Source organism: Pseudocercospora fijiensis (genome assembly GCF_000340215.1).
Source record: "Pseudocercospora fijiensis CIRAD86 unplaced genomic scaffold MYCFIscaffold_5, whole genome shotgun sequence".
NCBI lineage: Eukaryota > Fungi > Ascomycota > Dothideomycetes > Mycosphaerellales > Mycosphaerellaceae > Pseudocercospora > Pseudocercospora fijiensis.
In genome coordinates, this window is record NW_006921536.1 from 2,447,727 (window position 1) to 2,470,656 (window position 22,930).

At 52.6% G+C, this 22,930-nt stretch overlaps 11 protein-coding genes across 11 annotated transcripts; 5 read left to right on the forward strand and 6 right to left on the reverse strand.

Moving 5' to 3' along the window:
* Nucleotides 1-361: 361 nt before the first annotated feature.
* MYCFIDRAFT_175567 (uncharacterized protein) lies at nt 362-837 on the reverse strand (the record flags this gene model as incomplete). The annotated part of the gene is made up of 4 exons (XM_007929292.1): nt 362-536; nt 580-620; nt 646-787; nt 827-837. The coding sequence occupies 4 exons, from the start codon at nt 835-837 to the stop codon at nt 362-364; spliced, it is 369 nt and encodes a 122-aa protein (XP_007927483.1).
* Nucleotides 838-1,886: 1,049 nt separating this feature from the next.
* Nucleotides 1,887-6,380, reverse strand: MYCFIDRAFT_104171 (uncharacterized protein; the record flags this gene model as incomplete). Its single annotated transcript, XM_007929293.1, has 2 exons — nt 1,887-6,047; nt 6,117-6,380. Coding segments are annotated over 2 exons (4,425 nt in total), but the record flags the coding sequence as incomplete, so codon positions are not given.
* A 947-nt stretch (nt 6,381-7,327) lies between these two features.
* Nucleotides 7,328-8,426, forward strand: MYCFIDRAFT_99264 (uncharacterized protein; the record flags this gene model as incomplete). The annotated part of the gene is made up of 2 exons (XM_007929294.1): nt 7,328-7,545; nt 7,679-8,426. Coding segments are annotated over 2 exons (966 nt in total), but the record flags the coding sequence as incomplete, so codon positions are not given.
* Nucleotides 8,427-8,836: 410 nt separating this feature from the next.
* Nucleotides 8,837-10,239, reverse strand: MYCFIDRAFT_98244 (uncharacterized protein; the record flags this gene model as incomplete). Its single annotated transcript, XM_007929295.1, has 3 exons — nt 8,837-8,903; nt 8,961-9,984; nt 10,053-10,239. Coding segments are annotated over 3 exons (1,278 nt in total), but the record flags the coding sequence as incomplete, so codon positions are not given.
* A 288-nt stretch (nt 10,240-10,527) lies between these two features.
* MYCFIDRAFT_77678 (uncharacterized protein) lies at nt 10,528-11,211 on the forward strand (the record flags this gene model as incomplete). Its single annotated transcript, XM_007928952.1, has 1 exon — nt 10,528-11,211. The coding sequence occupies one exon, from the start codon at nt 10,528-10,530 to the stop codon at nt 11,209-11,211; it is 684 nt and encodes a 227-aa protein (XP_007927143.1).
* A 167-nt stretch (nt 11,212-11,378) lies between these two features.
* MYCFIDRAFT_30409 (uncharacterized protein) lies at nt 11,379-12,367 on the reverse strand (the record flags this gene model as incomplete). The annotated part of the gene is made up of 2 exons (XM_007928747.1): nt 11,379-11,737; nt 11,794-12,367. The coding sequence occupies 2 exons, from the start codon at nt 12,365-12,367 to the stop codon at nt 11,379-11,381; spliced, it is 933 nt and encodes a 310-aa protein (XP_007926938.1).
* A 397-nt stretch (nt 12,368-12,764) lies between these two features.
* MYCFIDRAFT_197259 (uncharacterized protein) lies at nt 12,765-13,931 on the forward strand (the record flags this gene model as incomplete). Its single annotated transcript, XM_007929296.1, has 2 exons — nt 12,765-13,581; nt 13,870-13,931. 2 exons carry the CDS (start codon nt 12,765-12,767, stop codon nt 13,929-13,931), a joined length of 879 nt encoding a protein of 292 aa, XP_007927487.1.
* Nucleotides 13,932-14,176: 245 nt separating this feature from the next.
* Nucleotides 14,177-15,027, reverse strand: MYCFIDRAFT_211521 (uncharacterized protein). The gene has a single exon (XM_007929297.1). It carries the CDS (start codon nt 14,961-14,963, stop codon nt 14,367-14,369), a length of 597 nt encoding a protein of 198 aa, XP_007927488.1. The 5' UTR covers nt 14,964-15,027; the 3' UTR covers nt 14,177-14,366.
* Nucleotides 15,028-17,070: 2,043 nt separating this feature from the next.
* MYCFIDRAFT_215554 (uncharacterized protein) lies at nt 17,071-19,546 on the forward strand. The gene is made up of 2 exons (XM_007929298.1): nt 17,071-17,828; nt 17,882-19,546. The coding sequence occupies exons 1-2, from the start codon at nt 17,472-17,474 to the stop codon at nt 18,947-18,949; spliced, it is 1,425 nt and encodes a 474-aa protein (XP_007927489.1). The 5' UTR covers nt 17,071-17,471; the 3' UTR covers nt 18,950-19,546.
* Nucleotides 18,841-20,539, reverse strand: MYCFIDRAFT_49657 (uncharacterized protein). Its single transcript, XM_007928845.1, has 4 exons — nt 20,280-20,539; nt 20,087-20,179; nt 19,805-20,003; nt 18,841-19,747 (listed from the first exon to the last, which is right to left on the reverse strand). The coding sequence occupies exons 1-4, from the start codon at nt 20,352-20,354 to the stop codon at nt 18,933-18,935; spliced, it is 1,182 nt and encodes a 393-aa protein (XP_007927036.1). The 5' UTR covers nt 20,355-20,539; the 3' UTR covers nt 18,841-18,932.
* Nucleotides 20,540-20,565: 26 nt separating this feature from the next.
* MYCFIDRAFT_49653 (glycoside hydrolase family 43 protein) lies at nt 20,566-22,885 on the forward strand. The gene has a single exon (XM_007928844.1). It carries the CDS (start codon nt 20,932-20,934, stop codon nt 22,699-22,701), a length of 1,770 nt encoding a protein of 589 aa, XP_007927035.1. The 5' UTR covers nt 20,566-20,931; the 3' UTR covers nt 22,702-22,885.
* The last annotated feature ends 45 nt before the right edge of the window (nt 22,886-22,930 follow it).

Genomic DNA, 22,930 nt, shown 5'->3' on the forward strand with positions numbered 1-22,930 from the left:
AGGATTATTGGCTAGATAAAAAATTTAAGCCTGATAGGTAGGCTGAGATGGACGAAGAAGAAGAGGGTGGGTGCATGCATGCATGTATGTCTGGGTGAAAGGGAGGTGGTATGTACATGTAAGTATGGAAAAGATTTTCTGGAAAAAAAAATGATTTTCTCGATGTCTCTCTTGCCTTGGAGCTTGTGGGCCGAACAAAAAAAATGTATTTGTACTTTACATCCTGCAGCTTACTTCGCGAGGTTCTTGCATCGGGGACTACCTAGTGAGCAACATGAAGCAGACTGCCTTTACTCGATAATAGCCACGTACCGGATATAGGAAATGCTGTTTGTCTCGGGGGGGAAAAAAAGAAAGGCAGTCATTTCCCATCGACACTTTCTCGATGCAGGCAAGTCTTTTGGTTCATCGTCAATTTTTGTGTGTGTTGAAGCTCAGGACCACCTGACAAATAAAGCTGACTGAAAGTGAAAGTGCGGAATTGAGGGCGTGGAAGTGAAGGGCTGAAACTTCCAACATTCCTGTGGGATACATCACTACCCATGCAAGATTTAGCTAATACTTCTCCTCGCAGTACACGGTCGCGCAAAGGCAGACTTCTGCAGAGTACCGTACAATAGCTCCGCCCATTTGTTCCTTACTCACTTGGATATCACACGCAGAAAGAGCACCCAGAAATATTACACGCGCTTCCCATACATCCGGAACCTTAAGCCGATCCTTTAACCCGACAAAGATAATGATGTTGAGGGAGTGATGTTGTATGCCGATACTGGTCGAGCCGGCTCTTCAATGGTGTATTAGGCCAGTAGAGATGTAAGACGACTCATCTTTCATTTGTCGAGGAAATCGTCCCAGAAATCTTTCCAGGCATGTTTGACTGTTGCCGACTAGGCAGCCGTCTGCTGCTCCTCAGCTGTGACGGCATCGCCAACAGCAGCTCGAGCATCGCTCATGTCCACGTCAGGCTTCTCGGCACCGCTCATGCTAGAAGGCATGAGCTCCTTACTTTCCCTGACATCATTGGCTCCATCCAAACCTGGTATGCCGTCGTCTTCTTGGTGTACCAGTTCAGCAAAGACGCTGTCCATCGCACCACCAGCGCTCTGCTGGCTGCCTCCGAACCCAGGACTGTTCAGACCAGCGCTCGTGGTAAAGCCAGCATGGCCAGCGGAAGTCACGTCAGGCTGCTTAGGCGAGTCGAACATTCCAGCTGGCATGCCGCTTGGGATTCCCGAATGAGCTTCTGGACGCGTTGCAGATGGAGTTTGGAACATGTTATCTGGCGAGGTATCTCCAAAAACGTGCGGACCGAATCCAGGAGGTGGTGGTGAGTGTCCTTGAGAGCCATAGCCACGCGAGAAACTCGCAGGAGATCCAAGCCGGGGACCTTGCGCCGTAATCGGATACGGATGGCTTGGTGCGGTTGCGAGAAATGATGGGTCACGATAACCCGAAGTCACCATGGACATGCGCTCCTGATGAGTTTCATAACCGAGGCCAGGAGTGTGCGCTGCTGGGGTAGGAAGTGAATTTATCTTGGCCTTGAACGTCTCCAGATCGGACGTGAAGCTTGTGTCATTCGTGTCTCTGGCGAGCTCAAGAACCGCTCTGACTTTGAGAAGACGATCGCGATTTGCATGCGGCTCTTGCGCCAAGAAGTCGTCCACTATTGGCTCGCCTGCCAAAGGCCCGAGAACTTGCAGTGAGAGTGCTGTAAGATGCTTCTTTCGTGGTTCTGGTGGGGCAGGAGTCATGCCTGAAGGATATGGCCGATGCGAACTCGATGAGCCAGGAGCAACGCCTGGAGTCATGGACCCACCAGGTGACGCGCTGCTCCCTGCCGGCTGAAGAGGCTTGTCGCCGACACCATACGCCTCGGAGGCTTTTCTCTTGGCGATATGAGGCTTGAGCTTGTATTGAGTTGGCAGGTCGTCTGGATTCGTGATACCGAGCTGGGCCATAAGCTTCTGTTGCTTCGTCGGTCTTGGCTTCCGTGTGGATTGCGAGACGTCCATGATAGGAGGCGGCTCCGGAGCGACCTTGGCGAGCCTGTGCAAATGCTGTCGAAGGTAGTTGGTCTCAGGTGCAAGCAAGAGATCAGCACCTTCAATCTTTCGCAAGTAGAAGCGAAGCACGCCCACTTCCTCGGTCGTAGGCTCCATCGCAGGTTCCACGTAAGGCTTGATGAACTCTCGAAATGCTTGTCCATATTCGCAAAGGCTTGCCAAAGTCTTCTCTTCCTCGGGCTGGAAGGGTAAGGTTTCGAGCTCATCCTGCCAGCCTTGCAAATCTTCGAGCTTCGGCCGCGCTGCATCGCGAGGGATTTTGACACGCCAGTCACAGATCGGGCAGGTGTACTTATCATCCTCCTTCACTTTGCCGCGTGCAATCTTGAGACACTTTCCGTGGTACCACTCGTGGCACAGCTCACACTCAATCATCATGCCGGCTTCTGGCTTGCGGCAGATGCAGAAGACATCTCTACTAGAGCTGCTTCCTTCAGTGTGAATCACTCCATCTTCAGGCGTGCCTGCTCTTGACGATGGCTCGACCGGCCCTCTAGGCTTGTCGTCGAGGTCAAAGCAAGACCTATTTCTGTTGTCGACGGCTTGCATGTGCTGGTGAAGGATATGCAAGGGTGCATTGGCTTTGCCAAACAGCTTTTTGCCACGTCGCATCCAGTCCTCGTGTCGCTTCGATTCCTTCTCGAGATCGATAGTTCCAGTCGGCTTGCTCTGCAATTCATCAAGAGCATCCATCACCTCCTTCATCTCTCGGTAGTGGGGTCGGTTGCGGAATTCGGGGTCTTTGCTTCGCTCGACCAGAGATGCTATCTTGTCTTGAATCTCGCGCTGCTTCTTCAGAATTGCGTCAACTTTCGCTAGCGTCTCGGGCGTGACAGGCAAGGTGGAGGCCTGCTTGGACAAAGCATCAAGCTGCTGGTAATGAATCTGGTCCACAGCCATGAGTTCCTGAGTCTTTTGCTCCCACAGCTCACCCTGAGCTTTGTGTGCTCGGAAGAACTCCATGTCTGGGTTTGTATCAGGAACGCCAATCTCGACACCAGAGGCAATGAACTTTTCGATATCGCTCAAAGTCTGTTCCTGCTTGTTCGTCTCGATGTTTGGACGCTTCGCCTTGGCCTCGTCGTTCCAGCGCAGGCGCCTCAGTACCTTTTCCAAGTTCTCCATTTCCGGCATGTCCACATGGAAGTCCTTACCACGATCCAGGAGCTCTTCGAAATCAGAGGTGGCCTTGGCATGAATGTTACTCAGTGCTGCATTCGCATCCTTCTGGAACTCTTCGATGTTCTGCGCCCGCTCACGAAGCGTAGCAATCTCTTGACAATCAAACCCAATTTGTTCTGCAGTAGACAGCAGGTTGTAGATGTTGGAGATCTTGCGCAACTCCTTGTCTCGCTCCTCAAGTTCCGCAGCCTTAGCACCTTTCCGCCAAGGCTTTTCGCTCTTGCGTCGATTTACTTGCTTGCGGGTGATGTAGGAAGTGGCCTCCTCGACCCACTCATTGCACCGCTCCACGAAGCGACGTAGATCAGCCAGCTGAGGCAAATCGTATTGAATCTTCTCTCCCTCAGCGAGTAGGGTTCGGAGATGCTTCAGATTGGGCCTCGCAGTGTCCTCGAGCTCCTTGTCGACCTTTGCAGCCCATGCCTCCGGAATGTTGGCTTTATCGACCACCTTCTGCACAGTTGAGGTGAGCACATCGTCAGTCATTCGATAGTAGAGAACATGCTCGCTATTTTGCCCAGAATAGCGCTCAAAGTCCATCGCATCGCAGCACTCATAGCTACCTGCATGAAGCAGACATAGCACCTTGTTCGTTTTCTTGCAGACAAACCGCGACAGATAGCAATAAGCTTTGCAGAACGTGCAGATGACCTCCTCATCCTCCGTGGAAGTGTCTATGATTTCTGCTTCCTGCTTATAACGTGGACCATTGTAGGGACTCTGTGGCTGATTGTCAGGCTCAGCTTCCGGAGGACTAATGAAGTGCTGCCGTGTGGCAAGCTCATCGTCACGCATCCGCTCTAGTGCTGGCGCCAGCCATTTCGCAGTCTTAATGCTATGATCTCGCGAAGCTGCTGTCAGTAGCATCTCGTCGTGAGAGAAACATGGCTGCTTCCGGTAGTCTCGCAAGCGCTTGACGCCTTCATCGCCAAAGGGCTCCCAGTCGTGCGGTGCAAAATTGACAGCCTCGTTGAAGTTGAAACCATGGTTGAAGCCAGCATGATACGCACGCGGAAAGGTAATGACAAACTCTCCGGCATGCTGATCGATAGCGTAAACGCGGACACCTGCCTTGCGCAACTTCTCCGGCTTCGCGAGCGTGACCAGCTGGAACAAGAGATCGGGCTGAGTCTCGAACAGTTCGGGAACCTCCTGCTTCATGGCATCTTCGAATTTGTAGGAATCTTCACCTGGAATGCCGTACCACGTTTTTGTCTCGCCGAAGTGCTGATAGTTGGCAGAGTATGTGTAATGGTCCTCATTATGCCAGCAGAATGTTGAAAAGATCATGCCGACGTACAGCCATGGGACAGTCATGCCGGATACATCTGATTTGATGTGGCGGAAGAGCGATTCTTTGTCCAGTGGCAAGATATTCAAGTTCCAGGGATCGGTCGAGTACGGATCGCGGGGATGCTTTTCAATTGTAGGGAAGCCGCTTCCGTGAGTGGTCGAATGAATGTCTGCGCCGTACTCCACCTCTGTCGTATCCGACATGTCCTCTACCAAACGCCAGAACTCGCGCTCAACATCCTCTTCTTCCAGATGATGTTTCTGTTCATTGAAAGGACTGTACTGCCGAGGCATGGTGTTGAAGTGGTGATTCTTGAACTCGTTCGCTTTTCGTTGGAAGCCCGAAAGCGAGTAGACATCACCTTCTTCGAAACCATATTCGTTGGTTCCGACCAGACATCGCGGACAATGCCATTCATGATCCGGTGGCTGCTTGAGCGGAGGCTCAAGACAGTACATGTGATAGACATTTTCGCAACTCTCGCACTGGAGCCACTTGTGCGGTTCATCGGGCCTGAGACAGTTTTCGCAAACTTCGCCAGGCCTGTAGTTGCCTCGATCGCGCGCTTCGTGGTAGCGGCCTGCGGACATTCGCGAGTGGTGCATGTTGCTACCTACGACAGTCGGAACATCTTTACGCAAGCGCTTGCTACGTCGATTCATAAGCTCTACTTCCTCGGGAGTAAGCTCTGAGTGCTGCCGCTTCAATGCTGCAACGCCGTTCGGATGCGGGGCGATGAATTGGCTGCCCATGTTCGATGGCGTTCCTTCCGTCGATCGTAAGGGTGTGCCATTATTCGAAGGCGGGGCGCCATTCATGCCGTTTACCGATGTGAATGACGGTGTTGGAGCGGGTTGTGGTGGCGGTGGGTGGGCATTGACGGGAGTAAATCCGCCAGCGTTCACTGGTGTGAAGCCACCAGTAGAAGGCGGAGGCACTTGCGGCTGCGGTGTATGCTGCGGTGTCTCTTGCCGGAAGGGAGTGAGTTGTGGTAGCTGGGGACTATGGCCATTCATCGTCGCATGCAAGGCAGCTGAGGCTTGCACGGTGGGCGCATGGTCCTGAGGCGATGCGCCGAATGGTTTCTTAGCAGGCGACGGTCCCGGCGAGGGCGTATATGGTCCACCATTCATCATCTCCAAGTGTTGCTGCACGCCAGGTTTTGCCATTCGCAAATACTCCTCGTATGGCAAGAGCCATTTCTGATATGAGTTCTTGAGCGACGTTGACAACGATGACATGATTTTGCCGCTGTATCCCAAATCCCTCCCGACCTCAGCCCATCTCTTCCCCTTGCACACCTGCTCAAATCCGCCCTTGCGCTCGACGGTCTTCTTGAGGCGATATAAATCTAGCGGTCGCTTGTCTACGCTAGGGAAGCGATTGAGGTTGTGGCCATTCTGCTTATGGAATTTGGCAAGCTGATCAAGGTAGTCGTTGTTGATTCGATTGCCGCCTTCGACGGAATTGAGCTCTTGACGTCGAGTCCGGAAGTGAAAACGCTACAACGTCACGTTAGTTGTCGTGGTCGGTCGGTGAAATGAGTTTTGACATGAATATCAAGCACATACCTCAGTGTTGATAGCAAAGGTTGGATTCCAGCTATCGGGTGGGACGACTTTGATGATGCCGTACTTGCTGCCCTCGGGTGCGATCTTACGCATATATTCCATGGGGTCGCGGAACTCCTCATCGGTGGGGCGGTAGATGGGCGCATTGGGAATGTCGAACAAGCGAGGCTTCCTAGGCCTCTCCGGTCGCATGGTCGGTTGCCCTCTGCGTTCCACCGTGGACAGATCGAGCGGCTCAGCTCGACGAGCGCTGAGTGGAATGGCATGATTGTTGCCGGATGGTGGCCCATGAAGCGTGCCGGGCGCAGACGGTGCCACCAGCTTCGCCTTCATCGACTTTCCAGACTGTGTATCGCTCGACGCTCCCGGCGTGGGTGAGGGCGGAGGGAAATGCTGCATTTGCAGGACTGCGGTGGCCGGCCCTCCGCCCGTGCTGGGAGGCACCACCATGTTGACAGATTAGAGCCGCGATGGCGGCTGATTCGTGTGTATACCAGCCAGGGGTGATTGGAATATGGATATCAGGTTCGGTGGTGGAATGTTGTAGTGTATGTGGCATGTATCGCAAGAGCCGATATCTGATACGCTGCCGTGAGTGTAGATGTACAGAGCGGCACACCGTTGCCGACCGGTAGACGAAGCACGCGATATGGCCGTCGATATCCGGCACCACTGTATCTCGATGGAGGGGCAGTTGTGGGAGTGGGTGAGGATGGAGTAATGGTGGTGGAGGTTAGCAGGTGGAAGTGGAAGTGGAAGTGGAAGTGGAAGATCTGCCTTTCTGCTCTGCCTCTGCCTCTGCCTCTGCGCTGCGTTCCTCCGCCTCGTGCCTCGCTGCGATTTGACTTTGACACTCAAAGCCTAAAGAGACAGCAGGGGCCCGTGCTCCCGTACCCCTTCACAGCGGCACTCAGAACTCCATCCCACTTTGCTTGATATCGCGGCCAAAATGCTCCAGGGACCAGATATGCAGCTTCCCACACCGACCGTGTTACTCGCAATTGCATGCAAGTGCCGCACAAGGTTCGCTGGAGATGTCGTCAATATTCCAGAGAGAGACACCTGAAGTTCACCGAGCCAAACCTTGTATGATATCCCTCCAACCCTAATCGCATCGCACATCGCTGCACTTCACCTCCGATCGTTCTGAGCTAACACGCGACACATTCGTCGAGCGTGCGTCGCGTGGCATGATGGAGAAGGGCGTATCACCGATCCCAGCTTTCTACGCGTGCTATCTGCTTCGATCAATTGCGCGCCATTCTTCAACGTACATCGGCAGCACGCCGAACCCGCCAAGACGTCTCCGACAACACAATGGCGAATCAAAGGGCGGCGCAGTGCGAACATCTAGAGATTCCCTTCGACCATGGGAGATGACATGTCTGGTCACTGGCTTTCCAAGCAAGATCGCCGCCCTGCAATTCGAGTAAGTGATGCACCAGAGAAGTCGTGTATCGACGCCCTGTTTACTCCATGCATTTCCTCCTTCCCCCCCACACCATTCGTCGTATCTTTTACTTCCTCATCTTGCTGCAGCAACTGATCAGAGCGCGAGCTAGATGGGCATGGCAAAATCCCAACATGACAAGACACATAGAAGCCTCCTCACGAATCTCCCAATCTCGAATCACAACAAGAATCTCACCCAAAACAGGCAAGACCAGAAAACGCGCCAAGCGACCTCGCCAATCCCTTTCCGGACATCTGGCCAACCTCCATCTTCTCCTGCGATCAAACAGCTTTTCAAGATGGCCTTTACGACTGACATTCTACGCCGAAGACATGCATCGCGTGTGGCAGAAAGTCTCGACGCAAACAACCGAGAAACTCCGACCAGGAATTCTAACCGGCATAGACGACCTCCCTCGAGATGATGCAAAAGTCTCCAAACCCCTAGATCCAACCATCCCACCGGAAAACATCGCTATCCAACTCCTGGACGTAGGGTACGAAACTTTGAAACCCCAACTCTCCAAAACCCAATCTCTATTCAGCAGCGACACTGTGCATAAATGTTCCATCTGCCATGGACCAACCGCAGCAGATGGAGCAGCGACTCTGATCTGTCCTCGAGAGACGTGCAGCAGTATCTCGCATCTTCACTGCCTATCGACGAAATTCCTGAACGAAGAATCTGAATCCGGCACGGGAAACTCGCAAGCTATGATTCCAACAAGTGGCCACTGCCCAACCTGCAATTCTCAAAACCTCTGGGTCGATCTGGTCAAGGAGCTGAGTTTGAGGATGCGAGGGGGAAAGGAGATGAAAGCGCTGTTCAGGCTGAAACGAGCGAAGAAAAAGACGAAGAATGCAGCAGTGGAGGAAAGTTCTGCGGATGATGAAGAAGAAGAAGACGATGATGATGATGATCCGTTGGACATGGTGCTTGATTGTGAAGAGGAGCATTGGCATGAATTGGGATCGAGCAGTGATGATGAAGATCATCGAGCTGCTGATAAGGGCTTGCGAAGCGATCCTTCTCCGGTTCATAGGAGAAAGCGGCCGAAAGAGCCGAGCACGCCGCATTCGGAACCTGTTATACAGGAGAGTGATTGGGAAGGGGTAGAGCTGTTGACTTGAGGCTTCCAAATGTATCTGCATAGCATCGAGAGAGATCGCTCCCAGTGGCAGAGTCCCCCATACGCTCACTCCTTGATCATCTCAGGCATCACATCCTCGTCAGCCTCTTTCAATTTCTCCCTTCCATCATCCAACACACGAAAAGAATTGGGATTCTTCTTCGCCTCGCCCGGTCCCTCAGACTTATACTGATACCCTCTCACCCTACATCAGAAATCATCAGCCATCATGAGTTTTTTAGCATGACCCATGTAACTATACCTAGGTCCCTGACCCGTCTTCGCCGGTAATTTGCTCTCGTACTTTCGCTCGAAAGCCTGGACGTCGTGATCGAACGTGTCATTCACGATGCTGTCTCGGATAGAAGCGAAGAAGAGGTCCATGATGTGGTGATTGTGAATTTGGAGGAGGATCCAGCCTAGCATTTCTTTTGCCGAGAGGAGATGTTGGATGTAGGCTCTGTGATGATTTGTGCAGGCGTAGCAGGAGCAAGCACGCGTCAATGGGGAAAGGTTGGTAGCGTGAGTTGCCGGCCACATGTCGATGCCTAGCGGAAGAGGATCTGCTGTCTCATCGCCATTGACAATGGACGTAGTTCGGCTGCCGAATTCGAAATCTAGCGCTATTCCAGCGTCTGTGGCTGCGCCAACGAAGGGTATTACGAGGACATCCAGACCGCGACGGACCTGGTAGAGGATGTGATGTGGTGTCTTGGGCTCCGTGAAACCTAGCCTAGGCAAGAAATCCAACTCTTTCGGAAGATCTTCTAAGGAATCCAGACTGTAGATTGATAGCCCCGAAATGTGTTGTTCCGCAAATCTTGCAGCAACCTCGTCCACGAAATACCGCTGTTTCGCGCACGTTACAGGTAGCAATGAAGCGAACAGCTTTGTTTGCGGCGGTTTGGGCATGGCATTTCGTATTGAAATGTGATTGTCCAGCCATTGTATATTCCGATCCGTAGCCTTCTCGATCCTCTTATTCCCCAAAGCTTTCCCATACGGTATGTCTCCTGAAGCGACCAGAATATCGGGCCTCAGCCTCTCTGTCTCTTCGGCATAGCTATCGGCATCAAGATACCTGAAGCCTACAGACGTGCACACAGCTACTGCAGAATTCGTATTGGAAGTCGCATCGGGTGCGACTACCGGTGCCGCTCGTCTCGCTCCAAGAATCAGTATGGGATCTTGAGGTAGCGCAATAAAGCGCCGTAATGGTGAGGATTCGCCATGGAGTGCTTGAAATTTGTATATCGGTGGAGTGGCTTGGGGTATCTTCTCAATGACTACATTTCAACGCACTGTAAGTGAGCGTGTCAGCAGATGGAGGGGTGGCTGCTTCGGACAGACTCACAATCTTCGAGTGCTACGTAGACGGCACTGATGTCGGTATCTCGGGTGAAGGTGTCCTGGGAGATATGCGGTACAACGCCACGTGCAGTGTTGGCGAGGTAATGCGGTGTTGCGACGATCCTCTTGTTCGGCAATGCGAGTCTTGCCAAGCGAGGAGCATTTTGACCGGCGCTTTTGATGATATTGAACATTTCTGGAGGCAGCTGATGCAGCTTGGCATGGCCATTGCCGTTCGAGTGGCCATTCATGTCGTTGTTGTTTGCATGTCAAAGTCGGAGGTTGTCTTCATTGACCTGGTCTTGGCAACGCAATTCAAGCAAAGTCAGAGTGACGCGCCAAGTGCTACGCGTCTTCCAGCAGGCATAGAGTGCTTTCTCTCACAACGATCTCGATCTAGATGTTAAGACCCGAAACCATAAGAAATATAGCGGCATACAGACACGCAGACACACTCTCGTCGCGGAAAAGACGTCAACATGACAGGCACAGACACAGGCACATCCTCAGAGATCCCGCGTGGCCACCTCATCGTCTTCGAAGGCCTCGATCGCTCAGGCAAATCCACCCAATGCGCCCGCTTAGCACAACATCTCCAATCTCGGGCTCATAAAGTCCACGCTCATCGCTTTCCCGACCGTACTACTTCCATAGGCCAAATGATCAACTCCTACCTCTCCGGCTCCTCCTCCCAAGAAGACCATGCCATCCATCTGCTCTTTTCGGCAAATCGATGGGAGGCGGCAGAACGCATAAAGGAACTAATCAACTCTGGCACAACGGTTGTTATCGATCGGTACTATTATTCAGGCTGTGTTTATTCAGCCGCCAAGCAGAACCCAACTATGGACCTGGCTTGGTGTAGACATATGGAAGTAGGACTGCCGAGACCCGATTTGTGCTTGTTCTTGGACATTAGCACCGAGCTTGCCGCAAAGAGAGGTGGATTTGGGACAGAGCGTTATGAAAAGCAGGAAATGCAGGATCGCGTAAGGGAATTATTCCGAGAGATGCAAACGCACGAAGACGAGAAGGAGGATATTGTGAGAATCGATGCAGGTGCATCTATGGAAGAGGTGGAGAAAATGATACAGAAGACAGTGCAAGAGAAATTGGGAAGCAAGAGTCAGCTTGGACCATTGAGGTACATTCGACCTTGGTGAATATTGAAGACCATGAGGTCTCTGCAATATTTTTTGGTCATCGGATATTACAGCACATTTTGCACTCTGCGCTTCGGCCGGTGTCTCGCGTGCCTCCGCTTGGACCTCGCAGCATAATGCCAATGAAGACTGGTCTGAACTCCGGTACGTGGCTCCGCAACATCCGCCTAGAGGTCTGCGACGCCCTCAAGATCGTCGGCATTCAGAAGTGCAACACCGGCCGCGTACAGCAGCTCATGAACCGCGTTGCGGTTATACACCGGCCAATTCGGCTGATCCCAATACCTAGCACCGATGCCCTTTTCTCTCGCGGTCTCGATCTGGCTGCTCAGGGTGGCTGCTTGTGTCGAGTTGAGAGTTCCGTTCTTTACAGCCCCGAACTGCGCCGAGAAAGCCGTGCTCGCGATTGGACTCACGTCAGCGGTGATGTTGCTAAATGTCGAACCCAAAAGAGCAAGCGGCGCATCGTAGAAGTAGTCTCTCGGTGAGACGCCTTGCACTTGGTTGAGGGGAGTATTTCCAGTGCCTTCAGGCAAGGTCAGCAACGACTTGCAAAAGTGCCTGTGGCAGTACTTGGCTCACCAATTACAGTGACAGGCCCACTCGTAACTCCCGTCCCATTATACGTCGTCAAGTATCCCGCCTCCCTCAATGGTTCCAATGCCTTCACCACATGCGGCCAAGCCTCCGTCCCATTCGTCTTCACATCGACGAAAAGATAGAGCGTCTGTCCCGAACTGGTGTCGTACACACCATTCTTTGTCATCGTAGTTCCAACAAAGCTGGAATTCGGGTTCTGTGCTTTCAGGACACTCAGAATTGGTTCAATATACAAGCGATCAAACGTCCGCTCTTTCTTCAAAGCCGAGACTTCATGGCCGACATATAACGTCTCATCGTACAACCAGACATCTGCTTCGACCGAGATGGCACCGATCGAGAGAGCGGAGTAGAAGGGAATCGGTCGCCAGTAGTCGTTATGGGAGTGTATCGGGTTCGGGAGAATGCCTTGGGTCAGGTCGGTAGGATAAGTGTATAAAGGTCCGCTTTGAGCATTTTTCGAGATGGATTGCAGGGGTTGTGAGAGCAGGATATCGGATTGCGCGTAGGTGAGAGCAGCTGTGGTCAGGAGGAAAGAGAGGATAGAGAAATGCATGCTGGGCAGGGAAATTGTAGGAGATGGATGGAAGGTGACCTCACTGGATTTGCCTACATGATCGATGTTGTATGGTTGGAAAGACGGACGAAGAGCCGCAAGAAGTCAAGTGCATCGCTCCGTTCCTTCGGGAATCGACAATGACACCACGTCGTGCTTTGGGAAGTCGCCAGTATTGCGCACTCCAATTGAAGTAGCTGAATTAAGAAGGGTACGGGTGGGTCAAAAGCTACGCCTTGGCAAGCCACTCACATGCAAAGAATTGAAGCTGACCTTTCATACCAGTCATGCCTGCGGATTTTCTTTTCTTTGCGCTTGCGCCAGTGTCCAAATCCTTCAAAATTTCGACATCCCTCTCGTATCAATGCAAAGTGCAACATCATTGCAAGCGAGCAAAATGGATCATCCGAATCGAGCCAGTCTCCTCGGCCTTCCGGCTGAGCTGCGTCTGCAGATCTACCATCACGTCTGGCCTCCGTTGACCAACCTTCCACGGGAAGCGTTAGTAGGGCATCACGAAATTTACGTCAGCCAGTTCAACTTCAAGACTCGCGCCGCGCTGCTACAAGTCAACCAGCTCATTCGCAATGAAGCTCAAGATCCATTTTATACCAACAACAGCTTTTTCGCCGTGATCAACGCAAATCGCTGCGATAAATTCCTGCGCTTTCTGCGTGCGATCGGACCCGAAAACGTTGCCGCGATCACCGATATTTTTCTCCAATTCAGAATCCCGCACAGCGCGGTGCAGATCTACGAACAAAAGAACCGTCAGTTCGAGGCCACAATCCGTCGGTTCTGGACGTCAACAGCCGAGTCAGGAATGTGTCCAAAGACGAATCTCTTGAAGCGACATGCGCGGGATTTGTGCTGCGAACTCCCCAGGCTGGAAGAGAGGTTCACGAGGGAAAATGAGCGCGCCCTCGTCGATTTCGCGAAAGCTTTGCCTGTCGAGCTCGGCCGGTATAGCATTCGAGGCAATTTACAGGAGCATAGCCATATCAAGGCTTCATGGTTTCTTCGCCGATTCGGATTTGCACACTTCAAGCTCGGTGTCTCGGAGCGTGTCGTTCGTTTGTTCGAGCAGGAGCTTGCAAAGCAGGGTTTCGACTTCTTTAGGAACTGTGAGATTCTGAGAGATGGCGAACGGGCTGCGGCTCCGGCGAATTTGAAGCTGTGGAAGGAGAAGCGTCCGTGGAGCTGGGGAGACAATAGTACGTTCATGCGTGAGTGGGAATGCAGGACAAGAAGGCTACTTGTAGAGAAGAGCGTGTACATGTACGTGGGTGAATTCGAATGTGAATTCGACGAAGACGCTGGAGCATAGGTTTGTCCCCGAGAGGACGAAATGGAGCCGAGCATAAGCAGGGAGTTTAGGCAGTTCTTGAAGTGTATGTCTGCATGGAGGGAGATGCGCTAGCTTCTTCTATATCCTCCAAAAGTCGCACGAGAGTGGCAGGATCAAACAGGACCTTCAGAATGCACACTATGACTCTCTGTAGCATCCACTTCCGACACGGCAGTCCTTACCGCATCACTACTCAATCCACTCACAGGCGGCTAGCTTCTTGGCGGACTTCTTGGCGGAGAGTAAGCCGGAGCGTGGTGCGTAGACACAGCCTGATCGGCCAGAGCCTGCATGTAGCAAGGCACGGTACCTGGTGGGACAGGTTCCCAGGTGACTGCTCCAGGACCATAGTAGCAATTCTGTGCGATGCTGAGGGTGGCAAATGCGATTACCAAGGTAGTCGGTCTTCGACAACCACATCTTGTTAGACACCGAAATGATTCATGAAACGCAATACTTTTGGCGAAGAAAAAAAAAGGCCGAGAGCAGTTTGAGCGCGTTGCGCATGCCTATGCCTAATCGCAGTACCATTCCACCGTTCCATTCTAGCCTTGAGCTCCCTCCATTGCTACGCATGCCCACGCCACCGGTCATTGCTCACTTCACTTCCACCTCCCCGCTCTCCTGCACCGCAGCATCCACCTCATCGTGCTACAGACCCAAAAATTCAGCAGTCGAGTATGCGCGCTTGCAGAACATCTGCCAAACGGTCCCTTGGAATACGCCACATGTATGAGCGCCGCCATCACCACCACCGTCGGCTGGGGCGTCGGTCGGGGGGTCGGTCGGGGGGTCAGTCGGGGGGTCAGTCGGGGGGTCAGTCAGGGTGTCAGTCGGGGGGTCAGTCGGAGGCGATCCGCCACCACTGGTTGGTGGATAGTAGTCTTGCTTATAATAACCGCAATAGGGCGGAGTGTCGTTACAACCAGGGTAAGGGTTGTCGGTAGGAGCAGGAGCAGGACCAGGAGCAGGACCCGGAGCAGGACCTTTGGGAGACTTGAAAGACGGGGCCTTGGGCGGAGCGAAGCCCTTGCCCTTGCCGCCACCGCCGCCGCCGGTTGGAGCGCCGGGGCCGCCGCCCCAACTCTTCGTAATACCCTTTGGATCTGATGTGATGGAATTCTTGAAACCCTGGACGACTGCAAAGTCGTGTGCAGTTTGCCTTCGCTCTCGATCCTGCCGCCGGCAGAGCCCAAGACTGTTGAACAACAAGAGTGATGTGGTCAGGTATACAATGATTGGCGCCATTTTGAGGTAGGAACTTCCTGATTAGCGAGCGTGAGTCGAGCTCGTATAGATCTCGGTGGAACGGGTAAGAGTCTCCCTGCGGTTCTCCTTCGTGTATTATATATAACAATTGCTGCAAGGCCGGTTAGGAGTATTCTACTCTAGGTAAGTGCACAGATATCCGGCAATTCCATGGGACGGGGGGATCCTAGGTGAGTTTGATGATTGTTTACTTTATACGGGGAAACGAAAACCCTGTTGGATACCGGCAGCCTGATACAATTGTTGGTTCGATCGTGGAGCGACGAATAAGCTGGGGAATCTCGAATCTGCTATACTGCCATAGCGTGCACTTCAGGCATAGCAATGCAGAACCACGTGCTATAAGCACTATCAAGCTCGTAGACCTAAAGGTGCGTCTATACCCCCTTTCAAGAGCCGAGGGAATATAGGGTTGCTGGACTGACCGATCGAGTGGTAGATTGTACTGTGGATATGTCGTTACAAGCATTCGACAGGCCGACTAACCAATGACTCCGCTCAATTCTAGTAACTCGGGCGCAAGACAGGCTCGAGAATCTAGAACAGCGTTCTTCGAAATCTTGTTAGGGGGTGTACTTGCATGGATCGGTAATTACTTCCTCCCAAACCGTCAATCTACCGACGAGCAAGTAGACGCTCTCTCAACGAATATGGTGAGTGAATGACTAAATGAATCACATGGTCACAGGCCGCTGCAGCATATGCCAACCGTTGGCACATGCACGCACGCCCAAACCAGCAGCCAGCATGTGAAACTCCCGAGCGCAGCCTGGCCGGTAATGGCTTGTTGCCTTGGTCGTTCTTGTGTTAGACACTTTTGCTAGTGACGTTCTTCAAACAGTGCGGCAATCGACTCTCAACTCGTGGTGTATCTTCCGCCTAATATCTCATCCTGCTACGTCAATACGTGCACAATCTACGCCTAAACGCCCAAGAAATCTGGGCGGGAGGGCGGGTTCTTGCGCGTCGTTGCAGTGGTATTTGAATGAAAGAGGGGCCGTTTCAACCGATGCAGAGACCCTTGTCATGGACCATTTCTAAGACTCCAGGCGGATAACCAACCTTTGGCATCAGAAGAGCCTCGAGAGCCTCTTCACCCAACCAGCTGTCCATTACCTAAACGAAGCCCGTGGTTAAGTCCGTAGAACTGCTGCATAAGATCTGGGAGATCTAGTTAGTCGAATCCGCTTTGCATAAGTTGGCACAGACGTGTTTTGTGTAAGAACTCCACCAGAATCCTAGTTCTGCCGACGAACCCCGCGAGGCAACGAGTTTTGATAGGGGATAAGAAAGGGTAGCTTTGTTGAGAATCCGGATGGACCAACATTGCTAGCCAGGGGCGATACGATGCTGTTTTTGGCATCGGGCATGGTCCAGCCCAGCTCGACTACGCCTGATCCTGGTAGAAGTCTTTCTGATGCTTCGACATGCATCCCGTTGGTGATCTCGTTGCTTGAGCAGCGACGCAGCGTTCGTCGGCCAGACTAGGATTGTGGTCCATTTCTCATACAAATTCTGTCGGTGCGTCCTTATGCAAAGCGGATCTGACCAGCTGCTCAGAGCTTATTCAGCAGTTCTTCAGGCTGAACCATGGAGGCAATTAATGGGACACACGTGGCAGATGCTGGATCTCGCGGCGATTCTCGCCAACGCACTGCCAGGCTTGCAGACGTGTTTCAAATTTGAAAGTTTTTGTGTGTAGTAATTTGGCGCACTGTACTCCGTGCTGGTAGGCTGGTACCGCGCTAGCTCTTTGTGTCTCTCGGCACGTTGCATGTGATCTTGAGTTTTCTAATCATGCCGAAAGAGCTCATCTCGGTCAGTCTCGAAAAGTCCGATTAGAAGAAGTGGCCAGTTCTCTCCCCAAGGCAGTGGTTCGAAGCTGAAGAGCTGATATCGAAGTACCGACGAGTAACTTGTCTCGGCTTGTTGAAAGGGGTAAGCCAAGGTGTGCGACCTATTCACTGCATTGGCTTCAGCCTACCCGGAGGCGACCGCACCCCAAGATCAGACATCTTCCCCGAGGCATCCACGGCGCGGCTGAGTCGAGGTCGGTGATTGATTGCTGTAGGCAGGCAGGCAGCAGCCAACAGCGTGGTAGTGACGATTGTGGCATATAAGAAGCGCTGAGTAGACTGAGCGTAACAATACAGTATTGCGAGGTGGGACGGCAGAACTCGGCCTCCGAGAATCGACAGCCTCAGGCACCGACGACTAGCGAACCCGCGACGACAACGATAGCGCGGCGACAGTTGCCTCCCGTCCCTTGCTACGACCGAACCGAACAAGAGGAGGACATGGAGCACAGGCAATCGCGATGGCGAAGGACTCCAGGTTACTCATGTCAGAAGCGAGTGAGGGGTCGACAAGACACCTCTTCGCCGCTGTCGGAGCTTGAGCACGTCGGCCAGTGTCGCCAGACTCAAGATGTTTAAATGAACGCCATTCTCAAACGATAGCGTTTCCCTTCTCACTTGACTTGCAGAAATGGCGACAACAAATGCTGCCGACCACGCCAATGGAAATACAGCAACACCGGAGATTCCTGTGACCAAAGCGTTGGCGCAATTCGTGGCAACGGCCAAGCCTGAACAGCTTACTCAAGAGCTCCGGACGAAGGTCAAAGAAGTCTTGATAGATTACATTGGAGTTGCCGTGGGCGGCATTTTCAATGCACATTCCACAGAACCCATCTGTAACGCCATAAAGGCCTTCCAAGGGCCTGGCATAGGAACGTGCACTGCCATCGCTGGAGGTCCGCCATGTATGCTTCCACAGTATGCAGGGCTGCTGAACGCTGCATTCGCGCATTCGCTGGACTTTGATGACACTTATGCAGAGGGAGTAAGTTTGATTCGAAATAGAGATGTCGCGCAGGAACTGAGATGTGACCGTAGACGCTCCATGCGGGCGTCACAGCACTGTCGGCGGCCATGACACAGTCAGAGCTGCTAGGGAACGAAGCTCCCATTGACGATTTCATCCTTGCGGTGTGCATTGGGTACGAGATCAATTGTCGGCTAGGTCGAGAGCTGGGCTTTGAATCGTACCACCGAGGATTCCACAACACCAGCACAGCAGGAATATTCGGTGCAGTCGGTGCGATTGCCGTGCTGAAGCATTTACCAGTGGACAAGGTAGAGATGGCATTCGGTCTTGCAGGCAGCAAGGCGGGAGGCTCGATGCAGTACCTCGATAATGGAAGCTGGAACAAGCGTTTGCATCCAGGCTTCGCGGTCCACGACGCATTCATGTGTGTCAGTCTCGCTGAAGCAGGTGTCGTGGGAGCTACTCGTATCTTTGAAGGCCAGCATGGATTTCTACAAGCCTACAGCCCGAAGGCAGACAAGGACCTTCGACGGCTGGTCAGCGGCCTTGGTTCTGAATGGATATGGCTCAACTCCAGTCTGAAGCCCTTCCCGGCGTGCAGGATGACACATACCTTTATAGAAATGGCCGGTAATATTGGCGCTACGAGAAAAGTCAGCTCTGGAGACATCAAGGCCATCAAAATCAAGCTGCCGCCAACGAACCTTTTACTTGTTGGAGACGCGACGCCGAACAAGATTCACCCCACGAACCATATCGATGCGCAATTCTCGGTCTACTTCCAAGTCGCAAACGCCCTCCTATATGGATCCAATACGGGCATCCAAGCCTACCAGAAGCTCGAAGACTCCGAGATCATGGCATTGTGCTCCAAGACGACAGTCACCACTGATCCTGCACTGACTGTCTTCGCAGGGTGGCTGCAAATTGAGTGGTGCGATGGCCATATCGACGAGGCCCAGATGCAAGATGCTCTTGGTGAAGTCCAGCATCCATTTACAAGAGACAGAGTAGATGAGAAATTTTTGTCGCTTCTCGAACCGAGCTTTGGGGTCACAAGAGCTCAGAAGGTGATATCGATGATTGACAGCTTGGAGAAGCACTCAGTGGGCGCCTTATTCAGCCTGCTCCAGTAGCTTCAGACTCGTTCATCTCTGCCTTTAGCTTTTCCCGATGAGCCCTGAACTGTGCGGGCACAATATCCGGGGCATATTCATCACTGATTTTGTGTACAAGTATTTCTGCTGCTCCTCTGCGGCGTGATATTGTCCAGGTGCCTTCTCCGGTTATTTGTTGCTTCAGAAAATCCAGAAAGGCTGCTGTGAAATTGATGCAAATGTTGCCATCCCAGCTTTGCATCCCTTGACGCTTGACGAAATTTGGTATCTGGAGTGTCTTCCATTCCTCGAGGCGTTCGAGAAGGCCATCGGCGCTGCGGAATCCAATGATGATCTTGGGAACGCCAAGCAAAAAAGATTGTGCCCAAAATCGGCACATCTTTCGTTCAAACTTCTGAGCAGACTTGACATCGCCACTGCGAAAGTTCTCGGTAGTCTTCAGCTCCACGTACGGAATGGGCTCACTCGGATCATCAGGCTTGCAGCCTTCGACAGCGTCTACTTCCCCTCCGATGACGATCGTGTGACGACCAATTCCAGTTCGTACGATGGAGCAATACTGGGCATTGTTGTTGACAATTTCGGCCTCTCGTCCTTCGATCTCGTCGCGACTGCACTCGGCCCATGGTCTTGGCAATGTAGCGAGAGTCTCGAACTTGTAGCCCCAATATTGCATTTGCTCGGGGGAGAAAGCGTTGCCTTGCTGGCGATAACTTCTGCCTTGATTGTTATTCTCAGCAGCCTTCGCCGCCTGGTTCTCTTCTATGTATATGGTGCCATCGAAGTATGTAGCGTTCATCTCAAATTCACCAAATCCTGGAATCACAAGCTTTTAGTGAAGATATCACATGCTCAGTCCCCGTTTCTACTGACTGTCAAAAGGCGCTGACAAAATCTTGGTCATCATTCCTCGCCAGGTGAGAATGTCGGCGTCCAGCTTCGATTTGTTCCGTGCTTCATATTGCTCGATCGTGTCCAGGAGGGGGTTGAGATGCAGATTCACCGCAGTGTCGTCATATTTGATGAAGCTCTCGAAACCGGTGGAAAGATCTATGTGGCGTGACTGTGGGACCTGGAGGAGAAGGGTCAGACGGCGGCGTCGAGTGTGGCTCTGCAGGCGTGATGGGTCGAGTCGAGCATTGGCAGGGAACTTACGCCTGGAGGGTTGAAGATTGGTGGGTAGTAGTATCGAAGGCTCCTGCTGTCAAGCGGGAAGGGTTTGTGCTCGTCGTCGAAGGAGAAGTCGGTCTGGCAGCAGGTCAGCACAGCGACCTACATGAATCAGGCCTGCCATTTCTGTACTTCAAATGCCCGGCCCGGCCATGAAGGACGATGACCAAGAACTTACCACTTCCCGAGGCCGCTTGATCGCAGTTCCTTGGCCGGAGAAGGGCGTCAGGTGCGGGAAGCGGAATGACTGCATACCGTAGTCTTGCTTCAATGATCATTGCATGCGGTGTTGTTGTGCACGGGCACGTGTGTGTATGCAGACGCGACATGCACAGAGCGGCGCGCCTGAATATTATTAATAATCTGCCGAGTCAGCCCGGTCTTGGCGCTCTTCCCGATCATCTTTCTTCTGCATCGCATCCTCGCCGTTTTCCTTTTTCATGCACAACATCCGCTCCGTACAACTGCAAGATGCCTCCTAGAAGCGGCATTCGACGCCCCGCCACGATTCCACCGCCCCGCCCCGCCCCGCCCCGCCCCGCCCCGCCCCGCCCCGGAATCGTGCATGACGGTTGATTGCTCTTGCGCTGTTCAGACAGGACCCTAAGTTCCTGGGCCTGTTCCTGCATGGAATCTGGCCCGCCATGCTGCACGACATATGCCTGCAGAATATGCCCTTTTTTAGCCTGAAAAGAGAAGATGGCTGCCGACTCTCTGATGAGGAGAAATGACCAACGAGACTTCGGACAATGGCAAGCCCGAACGTGTTCACATATATTTTGCTGCCTCACACTGCAACCTGATAATGCTAACGATCCAGAACCATCATCATGTTGTCCGAAAGGCTGAGAACGGCAGCAATGGCATTGCTTGCAGCTGCATCGATGCTTACGTTGGCCAGAGCAGAGAATTCGACTTACTACAACCCCGTCTTTCCAGGATGGAATTCCGATCCCACCTGCACCCATGTTGATGGCACATTTTACTGTGCCGTATCGACTTTCGTGGCATTCCCGGGCCTGCCAGTCTACGCCAGCACTGATCTGATACATTGGAAGCTGATCAGCCATGCCTGGAACCGCGAGAGCCAACTTCCCGGCATCACCAAGGAAACCCGCGATGACTCGGGTGGCATGTATGCCCCGAACTTGCGATACCATGCCGGCAAGTTTTACTTGACTTGTGCGTATTTGAGCTCAAAACTCTTGTATGGAACCACCTTCGTAAGTCCGGATCCATACAACAATTCAGCGTGGTCAGATCCGATACAATGGTCAGCTACGAGCATAGATCCAGACTTGTTCTGGGACGACGATGGCACTGTTCATTTGATTACCGCGGGCATTAGAATTGCACAGCTTGACCTGCACACCGGAGCGGTCACTGCAACGAAAGTTCTTTGGGATGGTACTGGCGGGTCGTATCCTGAAGGACCGCACGTGTACAAGAAGCACGACTGGTTCTACCTCATGATAGCAGAAGGAGGCACGGGGCTGACTCACATGGAGACCATTGCTCGCTCTCGAAACATCTCTGGGCCATATGAGGCCTATTCCAAAAATCCAATTCTTTCCAATGCCAATACTACCGAGTACTTTCAGACCGTGGGGCACGCAGATCTCTTTCAGGACTCGAACGGCAATTGGTGGGGTGTGGCATTGTCTACAAGATCTGGTCCTGACTTGAAGATATACCCGATGGGCCGTGAAGCAGTTTTGTACCCAGTCGACTGGTCTGGAGACTGGCCGATCGCTTCACAAGTCCGTGGTATCATGACTGGCTGGGAATTACCTCACTCAAACAACAAGATCTCTGGCAACAGCGCACCATTTGAAGATGACGATGACATCGACTTCGCACCTGGATCTTCCATACCTTCCCACCTGATGACCCTTCGCTACCCACCAACCACCGACAACACCTTCAAGATCTCCCCAGGCGGATCCCACAGCGAACTTGTGATCTCTCCATCCCGCACGAACTTGACAGGAATCATCAACGACAAAATTCTAGACGGCCTATCTGGAATCGCATTCTTAGCACGAAAGCAGACTCACACCCTCTTCACTTTCACCGTCGACCTGGACTACAACCCTCAGCTCGAAGGCCAAGAAGCTGGCATCACAGCATTCATCACAAGATACCAGCACCTAGACATCAGCATCCGCCCCAAAGCCAACGCAACACCCCAACGCGAACTAGTCTTCCGCATCGAAGCCTCGGGAAAACCAGACTCCCCCTACAAATCCAGCGAACAAGCTTTCCCCATCCCTTCATCCTGGCCTCAAGGTCCAATCAGACTCCAAATCCACACCGCAAACGATACGCACTACGTCTTCTCCGCCATGCCTTCAAGCAATCCTGCCGCATCGATCATCCTTGGCACAGCTTCTGCCGAGATTCTCAGCGGCGGCATTGGGAGATTCATAGGGACGTTGGTAGGTGTCTTCGCAACTTGTAATGGCGGCGCCGGATCTGGGAATGTTTGCGAGGGAAACGGCGGTGATGCGCATTTTAGTCGATGGAGGTATTCTGGTGCAGCGCAGAAAATTTCTGATCACGAGTATGTCACGAGAGGAGTTGTGCACAGTGTGCTGTAATGGGGATTTCCATCGTGACCGGATATGTAAGAGATTAGTTTTGACCGGACTGCTTCCTTTTTCGCCAGGCGGCTTATGACCATGGTGCTACGCCTAAGCCAGTGCTATGCATGAAAGTCGTGAGTAGAGAGAGAGACGTGTCAAACAGATTTTACATTGCACAACATCGCTACAATCGCTCTTCACTCAAATTTCATCCCCCATCACATTCTCATCATCATCATCACAA